This window comes from Neophocaena asiaeorientalis, unplaced genomic scaffold (assembly GCF_003031525.2).
Source record: "Neophocaena asiaeorientalis asiaeorientalis breed wild unplaced genomic scaffold, Neophocaena_asiaeorientalis_V1.1 scaffold612, whole genome shotgun sequence".
In the NCBI taxonomy this organism is placed as follows: domain Eukaryota; kingdom Metazoa; phylum Chordata; class Mammalia; order Artiodactyla; family Phocoenidae; genus Neophocaena; species Neophocaena asiaeorientalis.
Genome location: NW_020171815.1, coordinates 368,949 through 381,334, shown reverse-complemented (window position 1 = coordinate 381,334; position 12,386 = coordinate 368,949). Strand labels below are relative to the sequence as shown.

Here is a 12,386-nt window from a genome sequence, read left to right as displayed (position 1 = left end):
TTTTTGCAGTACATGGGCCTCTAACTGTTGTGGCCTCTCCCATTGTGGAGCACAGGCTCCGGACACGCAGGCTCAGCGGTCATGGCTCACGGGCCCAGCCGCTCCGCAGCATGTGGGATCCTCCCGGACCGGGGCACGAACCCGTGTCCCCTGCGTCGACAGGCGGACTCTCAACCACTGCGCCACCAGGGAAGCCCGGCTCATATTACTTTTTAAAATTTGTATGATTTTCTTTTTCTTTAAATCTAAATAATAAACATTATAGATGGATCTTCTAATATCCAAAACTCTTATTTCATATACAACTCATTTTCTTTTCTGGAAAGATTTTATTTCGAATTAACAAATTATTGTGAAGAAATCACTTATTTATAAGAAATTAATCATATCAGCAAACCATTATCATAGATAACCCACGAGAGCACACCCTCTCTGTGACTTTCTTCTGAAGTTTTAAACACAGTTTTGGTTTTTTATACTTTATTCTTTTAAACAAAATATAAAACCAACTATGGTTTAATTTATATTTCCTTATGAAATTTATCTTAAAAATGTAAATTAGAAAAATAATATTTTTCCAGGATATGTTAGATCAATAATCTGGTTTTCATCATGGAAACTGGAGTACCTAACTGTAGGATTTAATATTTTTCCCCTTATAGCCTCTTAAGATGTCACCTTCTCCAGCTGTCTTTCATCCCTAACATTTGTCTTCATGAACTATATGGTCAAGTAGATGTTTATTCCCTTAGAGCTGAGTTTTTCAACGTTGACATTGTTGACATTTTAGGTCAGATAATCCTTTGTTGTGAGGGATGTCCTATGTATTGTAGGATGTTTAGCACCATCCCTGACCTCCACCCACTAAATGCCAATAGCACCTACCCCAGTTATGAGAACCGAACATGTCTCCAAACATTGCCAAATGTCGCCATGGCTGGGGTAAAATTACCCCCAATTGAAAACCACTGCATTTACAATCTCTCAACTAACATCAATGATGATGATGACTCCTACCATTCTCCAGGATTTGAACCTCGGTCTTTTTACTCCAAAGGACCCCAGCTATATCGTTAGCTTTTATTCTTTTCTCTCACTGAAACTTAGCATAATATTATACCTAGAATTGATCTCAACACCTTCTTTTACTAGTTCAACCCTTATTTTATCTTTCATATAATCACTTTCTATATTTATATTACATTTGTATAGATTTCTATATCTTGAAGGACCATGCAGTAATTTGCCTTATCTTTCAAATAATCACTTTCTCATGTTACTGTTACACTTACATAGATTTAGATATCTTAAAGTTGGACACATCTTTGGAGTGGATTGGCCAAGGATTTGGTGTCAGCTAAGCTTGAATGTGACTCTGGACTTAGGAGTTGTGAGAAGTTGGAAAATTAAACTCTCTCAGTTCTTGTTTCCTCATCTGTGAAAGAGGGAGGACTTGGCACATTTATGGCATGGATGAAAATGGGGGTTATTTGACACAGCATAAATAAAGTGCTTGGTATAGCACTCAGTAAATATTTGTGGAATTAACAGAATGGGAAGGTAACACAGAAGGCACCAAATAGTAGGCACCCAGGAAATCGTAGTTGCCTTTCATTCTCCTTTGAACAGCTATAGTCCTACGTTATATGTGCTACCTTGTTTTTCCACCCTGTCTATACACATAGTTTCATGTTTGATACTCTTTAATTTTTTAAATCAATGGCTAGCCTTGATAGCCTAGATTATTTCTGACCTTGAGAACTGCTGAAGAGGGTTCATTGGAAGGACTCACTAAATGCTTGTTGATTTACCAGGAGCTGAACAGGGTTGGGGGTCCTTCAGTCCTCAGTAACCTCAATGTTCACTTTTAAACAAGCTCAGCAAAGGAAGACCAAAAGTTCCTCTATTTGACATGAGAAGTTCTATATTTAAGACCTGAACAATAATAAAATAGTAACAAAAATCGGTAACCACCGATTCTCTCATTTAATCCGAAAACGATCCTGCATCGATGACATGAATAGTCTCCCTATTTTACAAAGCAGGAACTAGGCTCAGAGAGATGAAATGGCTTGTGCAAGATATACAGCTAAGTGAATATGAGACAGAATTTTCAGTTAGACTGAACTGAAGGGAGGTACAGACGCATTGATGCTTAGAACCTTACATATGAATGTACTGTTCTATACCCCTCTGTAAAATGGGGGTGGATAATAAAATTTGCCTTCCTTCCTTCATAAGGTGATTGGAAGTATCAAATACGAAGAAATTTGTGAGAATGTATTTTAAATAATAAAACAGTCTACAAATATTAGTCATGATTTGAAATGGAAAGGTATGTCCCGAGAGCTCACATTCGGAAGGGAAGGCTGAACTTTATCCCTGAGGTATTTATCGTTGCTGCGTCTGCTTCTCCATCTTTGCAGAGGTAAATACTGACAGAATACAGCTCCCTCACTGTGGTGTCCTGAAGGACGTTCAAAGCCTTCCTGAACTGGACTTCCAGATGGTTATGTGAGTATGAACAGGGCCTATAGGCTGAAGACACAAAGCTGGGGCTTTGCCTCGCCACGTGGCAGGGGAGATGGCAGTGACAGCAGCCACCACAGTGGGCAGGCACAGCTTGGCAGGTGCCCCCTGGGTAGATACCAGGGAAACATGTGTCTGCAGAGACAGATTTGGTGAGGGGCTAGGCCTTGTTACTTGGAGCTGAACAGCAATGCCAGGGCCTAGGCTCACGTGTGTTAAGTCTGAACAGAAACATCATTGAACTGTCTTGCTTCTGTTCCCAGTCCTGGTTCTGCTGTGGTAATAGGGTCACACGTAGTGCATTCTAAAGTTGCTTCTCTAGAATCCATTCCCAAGACCACAGCACTCTGAGCAGCTGATGCCAGTTTGCAGAACATCTGGATGGTCACAGACTTGGAGCATTTACGTTAGCATCTGGAGGAAGGTTTCCCATCTCAGATTCTGCCCTAGGTGGTATTTGACCCGAAGCACTACACCTTGGCCCCACTTGGGAGTATCGCCAGCCACTTAATCTAGATGGGGAATGGACCTTCCAGATGTTTGGACAAGGTCGCCTGTATAGGGCATGGCTTCACTGGGCTTGGGGACGTGCTGTGGGACACTTTTTTTGCATCAGTAAGGCGTTGTTAATATCAGGACAGAGTTTACCGCCTTCTGTTCCTATTGGGAACAGCCCCAGCTCGCTCAGGCCTCAGGAACCCATCCTTCACTTCTGTGATGTGCATCACCATAAGACCCAGAGGGCAATCGGTGTAAAATTGAGTCACTGGTTTCCTGTTACAAGGAAACAAACATGAAACAAACATGAAACAAAGGACACAAACATGAAACAAACATGAAACAAAGGACACAAACATGAAACAAACATGAAACAAAGGACACAAACATGAAACAAACATGAAACAAAGGACACAAACATGAAACAAACATGAAACAAAGGACACAAACATGAAACAAACATGAAACAAATGAAACAAACATGAAACAAACATGAAACAAAGGAAACAAACATGAAACAAAGGAAGGGGAATGAACATCTCTTAAAACGAAATAACAATCTGATTGTGAGATGCATCTTCACTAAGGGGAAGAAAATCCAGAAGGGAATGCATATGCCTTAAATGCCACACTAAGAAAACAATAAACACCACAATTTATACATCTGTGTATATGTACTGCAATGGACAGAATGTTACATTCCCCTTCCACCATGCTATGTAAACATTAGGAGACCCAAAGATTCAACAGAAGGGTTGAAACTCGCTGAAGATGGACAAAACAGACTTCGCAACCTCTCACTTTTTCTATATTTGTTTTGGTGCAAGATTTGTGTCACAAGCTGTGAAGGACTCCCAGTACATCATTATTCATTACAATTTCCAGATAATGTCTAAGCAATTACTATTCTGGAATGTAAGCTTCATATAAAATGGTTGCTATTCCCTTTCTTATAACTCTGGAATGAAATTATACATTAGAGCACTAGAACAAAATTATCAGTTAAAGCCCATTTATTGGTATGCTGGTAGGTTCAAGTCAGTCTGGTCCAAATGAAAATAAACAACCACCAACATAAAGGGTCCCTAAAAAGTAGAGAGAGTGATTTCCTCTAAAAGGGATATAGTTATATTATAACTGTTACCTTTAGTTAACTGTACTTTGTAAAGCACAAAAAAACCAAAAATAAACAAAAATAACCTCTGAAACTCATTTAAGTGAATTTGTGAAGAAACCAGATTATGAAAACTTCTCTTTGATGGTGAGATCAAATGGTGGAATTGGGCATATTTCTCTCAGGAGTAGAGCCTTATTTATCTTGTGTTTTAGAAGCCAAATACATGCATCGGAATCATTTTGAGCAAGTCGCCAGGAAAATGTGGTTCAATTTACAGATGGTTTCATTTCTTCAGGAGGCTAAAAATCTTTCCTGCCTATAAACCACCTTTTTGACAACTCGATAATAAACTCTCAAAATTGAGTTTGCAAATTCTCTTTTTAAAATAATTAATTAATTTTGGGCTGCGCTGGGTCTTCGTTACTGTGCGCAGGCTTTCTCTAGTTGCGGTGAGCAGGGGCTGCTTTTCTTTGCGGTGCACAGACTTATTGTGGTGGCTTCTCTTGTTTCGGAGCACGGGCTCTAGAGCTCAGGCTCAGTAGTTGTGGCACACGGGCTTAGTTGCTCCGTGGTATGTGGGATCTTCCCAGACCAGGGCTCGAATCCGTGTCCCCTGCATTGGCAGGCAGATTCTTAATCACTGCGCCACCAGGGAAGTCCCGGGTTTGCAAATTCTAACCATTCTCTTAGGGTTGTAGGAATTACATGATACAAAGGATGAGAAATTGCCTAGTCCAGGATGGCTATGATAGATGATTAAGCAAATAGACAAATACAAATGTGCATCGTTTAGCACTCCCACACCCTCACACCTAATATGTAATATGAAGGTTGGCATGACTTAGGGGAAGATGATATGGCCTCTGGCAAGAGTAATGGACTTAGTACCTGCACCCCCAGGCCAACCCAACCCAGTTCCTGAAACTATTGGGGCCAAGACAGGTAGAACTTCAGAAGCCTCGTCACCTCCAATGGGATTTTCCCTATGCACTTAATATGCACAAGGAGCCATAGCTCTTCCTTACTCCACTAGATTGGGGCCTTGGCTTACCCCTACCTTACCCCTTACCCCTACCAGTCCCTTTCCCCTAGCTATATCTTATTATTCAAACGCTTGCCTACTGGGTGGATCCTGGACCAAACCACCACGAATCCCCTCGTGAGTTTGTCATGCCCCTTAGACTGCTGATTCCCTCATTCTGCCAATCCTGTAGCTCGGGGTGGGGGGTTAATCTCTCTATAATGTATGCTACTAAGATCCAGTTTGCTCCCATAGCTGAGTCATCTAGAAAATCTGGAGCCAAGTCTACTGGGTTAAGTGGCGGACTCTCAACCACTGCGCCACCAGGGAAGCCCCCTGACGCTCCTACTTACTAGTTGTGTGGTCTTGGGCATGCCACTTACACTCTCTGTGTCTGTTTCCTCATGGGGAAAAGAATAAATATGCCGATGATATTGTTTGTGGGGTTGCGAAGAGGATAATATCCAATAATACATACGTGAAGAATTTATGTACGTGGAAAAGATGATGTAATTGTATATACATTTTTACTGCAGAACATCATCTTAATATTATCTTTCAGAATTCAATCATTACTAATGTTATTAAATATCATTAATGAGTGTCATTATTAATATTAATATTTACTAGAAATTACCTTTCCTAGCACAGGACTGTCCTCACAGAGTTAAGATTTTACCCTCCCAATTAGGTAGACCCTGCCCCGGGAAGGTTTGCTTCACCATCTCACGGGTGTGAAACATTTCTGCCTGGGAGGAGTGATGCTGCAGGCACTTCGTCCAAACAGTCACCAGGTGGCAGCATTACACCAACCACAGCACAGAGGAGGCAGGGCTCTGACAAGTCTCTGGAATGGCTGAAAGCAGTAAGAGAAGTCAACCTGAAGGGTTGCTCTTCTGAGCTGAGTTAGTGATAAAAGCTCTGAATCCTAAGTGGAAAGTTTTTACTTAATGTAGTCTGAGTTCCTAGAGGCTCAGGAAAAAAAAAAAGCCTGTGGAATGGAAACATAAATGAGGGGAGGGAGAAAAAGAAAAGGAATCTTTAAGGGTGTGATGTATGCTGGAGTTGTGCAGAACAAAAGAAATGGTTCAACCTTAGGCTGTTTGGGGTTCCCATCTTCCCTGAGCTATTCTACTCTACCTCTTTGCCAAGTTCTTCTCTCTTCCATCCTCCAATGGCAGAAAATTCTGTGACAGCTCCGTGGTGAAGTTACATCTCAGGGGCAAATTATCTTCGAATTGGACTGGACATTACAGATTATGCCAACTCGAATGCCTTTAGGAGCTGGGCAGGTCGCATAGATATGTGAAGCAGCGAGATTCAAGACGATAGGGAGCCATGTGAATAGTTTGGACTCCAGAGTGTGTGTTCCCCTAAAGGCATTTAAAAAAAATTCATTTGTAGGGCTTCCCTGGTGGCTCAGTGGTTCAGAGTCTGTCTGCCGATGCAGGGGACACGGCGGGTTCGTGCCCCGGTCAGGGAAGATCCCACATGCCGTGGAGCGGCCGGGCCCGTGTGCCGTGGCCGCTGAGGCTGTGCGTCCGGAGCCTGTGCTCCGCAACGGGAGAGGCCACAACAGTGAGAGGCCCGCGTACTGCAAAAAAAAAAAAAAAAAAAAAAAAAAAAAAATCATTTGTAGAACAAATAAAACCTCTCTATGGGCCAGTCAGTCCCCCATGTTGGAAGCCTGCATGGTGCATCCTACCATCCAGTGCAGGAGTACCTTCTAGAACATTCCTTATAGATGGTCATCTAGCTGGTGCTTGCCCCCTTGTGGTGACAGAGACCTACTCTTGTGTACTCAGAGGGTATCATACCTTTTAGAAAATGCCTTTTCATATTGAGCCAAATCTACTTCAGTACTTTCCATCTGTTGCTCACACTTCACTCCGTGGAGTAATACTGGATGTGTCTAACCCATTTTCCCCCAGAAAGCTCTCTTGTACCCTCCAGGCCTTTTCTCCTCACCTTAAATCTCCCCAGATCCCCTTAAATCAGCCCTCAGAGGGCAGGGTCTCCAGGCCATTTGTGTTTTATATTTTGGAATAAGCACTTAATAATGTTTACTGTAAAACTGGGCGCCCAGAATTTGATTCCGTGACTGGGACATGGTCTGACCAGCATGGAGTGGAGCAGGACTGCCTTCTTCCTTCTTCTCTGTATTTCTCTTCTGTACACACAGCCTAAGTTTAGTGTAGTCAGAGGCTGTGTTTGCAGTGTTGGGTTGTACTGAGATCAGTCTCTATTTTGTATTCTCACAAGATTGACCTAGCTAGCTTGGGACCATGTTTTCATCCAGTCAGGGATGATTTTGACCTCCATTCTGAAAGCTATTTGTGTTATCTATGGCTTTGAAACACATTCTTGCTGTGTGCCAAGTCACAGTTCATATTCTGAAGAGAACAGGCCATGAGACAGAGCTGGGCAGGGTGCTCTACTGCAAACCCCCCTTCTTCCATTGAACGCATGTTCACTGGCCTTGCAGGGCCCTGCACTGCTCCAGAAACTCCATGGACACAGCAACAAAAGTACCTGGGCTCACACAGCTTATATTTTATCTTGACTGGATTCTAGAACTCAAGAAAGGCTGACAATATTCGTGATTGTGGCGGGTACACCTGAAGAGATTTAATTTTTCCTTCTATGCCAGCAGGCTGGAAGCAGAGGAGTTTCTATCCCATAAAGATTTCTACATAAGAATTTGATAACTTCCATTAGCACCCTGCTGACATTTTTGTTCAATCTCTTTCTTACAACCTGGGAATCCTTACTTTTCCTTTTTCCTCCTACTCCCCTCCCTCTCCCTCACCCCCTCCCTCTTTTTTTTGTTTTTTAGTCCAGGTTTAGCAATTTCTCCTTTGTTCTTTAGTCAGAATAATCTTCCTTCATCATTACAAAAAAAATAGCTGCATCTCTAAAATCAGCTTCTTTTTGGCTTAATACCATTAGTTATTTTTTAGCATTATAGAAGTAATACATAGCAGTGAAAAAAATTTGCAAAGTGAAAAAACATAAAAAAGAAAATAAAAATTACGTATAATCTAACCATACAGGAAAGTTACTATAATATATATCTACTTCAATCCAGTACATTTTCTTTGTGCACATGTATATGTATGTTTTATAAAATAATCATCCTAACATACACAATATATATTCTGCTTCTTTTCACATAATATATTGTGAATTTTTCTCTATCAAAAATTCCTTATAATTTGTGTGTGTGTTCATATGTGTGTATTTGTAAGCACATGAATTTCTTTTTCAGATTTTGATATAATGATCGTGCTACTTGTATAGAAAAATAAGTAGATAGGTTTCTCTTTTTTTTTCCTATGCTCTCAAGCAGTGTAGAAAACTTAGCTAGTATCACGTCCTTAAACTTTTTTTTTTTAAGAAGATGTTGGAAGTAGGAGTTTGTTAATTAATTTATTTATTTTGCTGTGTTGAGTCTTCGTTTTTGTGCGAGGGCTTTCTCTAGTTGTGGCAAGTGGGGGCCACTCTTCATCACGGTGCGCGGGCCTGTCACTATCGCGGCCTCTCTTGTTGCAGAGCACAGGCTCCAGACGCGCAGGCTCAGCAGCTGTGGCTCACGGGCCCAGTTGTTTCGCGGCATGTGGTATCCTCCCAGACCAGGGATCGAACCCGTGTCCCCTGCATTAGCAGGCAGACTCTCAACCACTGCGCCACCAGGGAAGCCTGTCCTTGAACTTTTTAAAGTGCTCAGCCATAAAACCACTGATTGTGGTGCATCTTAAAAGATGAAATTCTTTGACAACTTTTAATTTCTACAATAGTTATTGACATTTTTGGATTCCTACTTCTTGAATTAATGGGAATACTTTCTTTTTCTTACTTATTTTCTAATGTTGTCAGTCAAATAAATCATTTTTTTTTTCATTCTATAGTCTCTAAAAAGAACAAAGACTAAGTTTCTGCCTCTTGTCATAGCTTTGGCTTGATTTCATAAATTTTTGTATGTACTTTTTTTCTTGAATTCTACTCTATCTAATAATAATAACGTTGGAATTCCTGTTTTCTTTTTGTTTACTTTAGCATACTTTTTGGTATATTTTGCCCATTCATTTTTCTTTTAACTTTTCTGTGATTCTTTATTTTAAATATTTTAAAATATTTTAAAAGGTTTTATTTTATTTAAAACCTTTGAGTCTTTTACTTTGTTAGATCCATTTATTATATCTATAACCATTTTCATAAAATATGATCTTGGTCTTATTGTTTGTAATTTTATGTTATCTACTTTTATAATTGTGATTGATGTAGTAAGCATATGGCATACTTGATGCAAATCTTCTCTCTCTCTTTTTTTTTTTTTCACGGTACGCGGGCCTCTCCCTGATGTGGCCTCTCCCGTTGCGGAGCACAGGCTCTGGACGTGCAGGCTCAGTGGCCATGGCTCACGGGCCCAGCCGCTCCGTGGCACGTGGGATCTTCCCAGACCGGGGCATGAACCAGTGTCCCCTGCATCGGCAGGTGGACTCCCAACCACTGTGCCACCAGGGAAGCCCTCTTTTTTAAAAAATAGGCATCACTAATAGTCCATGCTGGTCTTTTCTGCTGAGCTGGGATTCAGCCTCAGAATATTTATCAGTTCAACATTACCAAAGGCTAATACTAATCAGTGAGAATTGGGACATAAGTTATAATCTATTTGCTATTCTTATTGTATTAATAAAGACCATAACTTCACATTTAAGCTGACCTGATTTCGGACTGCATCATAAATAACTATCTCAGACTTAATCGAGGATTAAATGAGATAATGTAAAACACTTAGCCTAGTGCCTGGCACTCAATATTTTTTAGTATCATTAGTAAGATTAATTTTCAATGATTATTCTTTTGCCAGGTGGACTCTATTTTCTGAGGTTGCTTTTTTCCTCTGGTAATTCATAAGGCATATAGTGTGTTTTTAAATTTAATTAGTGGTAACTTAAAAAGTTCAAACATATTTCGCACTGCGATTTTCAACATCAAGAATTATACATGTCTATTGACTGCCCAATTAATCAGTATTTGTTGATAATTTTATTTTCTTCTGCATTCAGCTTTCTTTGATATGATCTAGGATTTTAGATCTAGAATGTTGTTGTTAAATTATTTTTTTCATGTGCCTTCTTTTTAAGAATTTTCATGACATTTGGATTACGTCTGTATAATTTACACTTCCTTCTACTTTGCCTTGCTCATCCTCTTAAACAGGATTTCCTCATTCGGTAGACTGGTGTACATCTTTGAGAAAGAAAATGTGAGTGCTCTACTTCCTGAGAGTTTGCTTATCTGAAATGTTGCTTCACAATTATATGACAACCTAAAAAGGTATAAAATTCTTGAGTTGCAAAATATCTACTTTAAAATGAAACTGATGTGCTCTTATCCTCTGGTTTCTGCTGAGAGGTGAGTGTGAAAAACCTTCTCTATTGGTCTCATGGTCTGACCATATTTTAAAATATACATAATTCACATGGCTTTTTCTGGCATCTTTTCATACCATTTTTTTTTTTAGAAGCTGTCATGTAACACACTACCTAAACAATAGTTGAAAAGGACATTTTAGAGTAATCAGAGGGAGTGACTTATGTTTCTGTGCTCCCTCTTCCCCCCACAAGCTATGTTTCTACCCATAAGGAGAAGAGGCCAGTGTGCCTGGAGCTAAGTGGCATAAAGTAATCAGGGGATTGATCATGAAGAATCTTGGAATGAAACAAGGTAATTTTAATCAATTAAATTATTTCTGAAACAGAACACTTATATGAATCTATAAAGATTATATTGTTTCAATACACATATCTTCTTTGTCTACACAGATACTTGTTTATTAGATATTCTTGAGAAAAAAAGAGGGGGCACAGAGCCAATTTTGAATTGTAAACCTGCATTCATCATTCGGCAAGAATGTAATGAAAATTTTTCATTTGGAACCGGTGCTTTTCTCATATTTGAAAATAGGAGAATAGAAGTTTCCAGGGCTAAATGAACAACGTCGCCATGACCATTTGAGGCAATAGGTGGATTACAAATTTTGTGATACCAATTTATATGAAGCTTTTAATTTCTGTACTGATTCAACTACCATAGTTGTGAAGACCACCGGTCCAAATGTTTTTTCTCTTGCAAAGCTGTCTGGGAGCAACATTATCCTTGCTTGATTTAACCAGCTGATGGGCAGCTGATTATGCCAACTGCTCAGACAGCAAGAGGCAACAGTCCGTTTACACGGTAGCCTACTTCATCAAAAGTAACAATTTAAGTATCCAAACTGCATCTATTTTTCTTACAATTATATGTAAAAACTGTTTATTAAAAATACAATTCTTAAAAATGTAATAATCCAGGATGAAAAAGGAAAAAAAGTTTGGAGACACCAAGCTGGAGAACTAAAATTTTCATCAAGAATCAGGCTTATGATTTTCATCTACTTACATCCTAGGGGACAGATGTAGGAGTGGTGGCTACATCGGGGGCAAAGGGGAAGCTCTCTGGGAAGCCACTTGTGTGTTGGTTAGTCTCCATTTGCCCTTCCTTACTTTCACTGCCGCTACTCCAGTCATTTTTTGCCCTGTCTTTCCTCCAGGTTTTCACTTGTGTTCAGTCAATGGGAGGAACCGGTAGAGATTGAAGGGCAGGAGAAAGAACACTGAGTACTTACTTACCACCACCTCCTTCGGGGTACTATTTGAAAATAGCTGCACTCCTTTACGGAGAGATCTCCAGGTAAAGTGTTTTCCTTCTAAAGCTTCCACTTTTACCAGGCTCCATTAACATGATTCTTTCCCACTGTTTTTTCAGACCTAGGAGTGGTAATGGCTTTCTGCTCTTCCTAGCCTAGGGGTGCTTCCCCATCTCTTATTGGTTCCTTGAATTCGGCCCACCTCAGTAAATAGTTCCTTTTCAAACGTCTCTTCAGTTAAACATTTTTGAATATGCTATTGCTTTTCTGAGTGAAACATCCAGGACAATCACCCAGATAACTAAAAATGCTTTGCCATGGCTAATCTAGTATTCTCATAGCATTGCATCTTTTTATTTTATTTAAAATTAAAAAAAAATTATTTATATATTTATCTGGCCATACTGTGTGTGCGATCTTAGTTCCCTGACCAGATATCAAACCTGGGCCCTCGGCAGTGAGAGCACAGAGCTCTAACCACTGGGCCACCAGGGAATTCCCAGTATCTTTAAATTTTAATCCTAATTAAT

The 12,386-nt window shown here is 40.0% G+C and overlaps 1 protein-coding gene across 1 annotated transcript in view; it reads right to left on the bottom strand.

Annotated features, from left to right (window-relative positions):
• The window catches only part of ITPRID1 (ITPR interacting domain containing 1), a 70,747-nt gene that overhangs the window by 4,612 nt on the left and 53,749 nt on the right, over positions 1–12,386 (bottom strand). Inside the window, 5 exon segments of the mRNA XM_024736736.1 lie at positions 2,441–2,714; positions 2,749–2,906; positions 3,017–3,041; positions 3,178–3,303; positions 6,306–6,408. Coding sequence (XP_024592504.1) covers positions 2,441–2,714; positions 2,749–2,906; positions 3,017–3,041; positions 3,178–3,303; positions 6,306–6,408 — 686 coding nt within the window.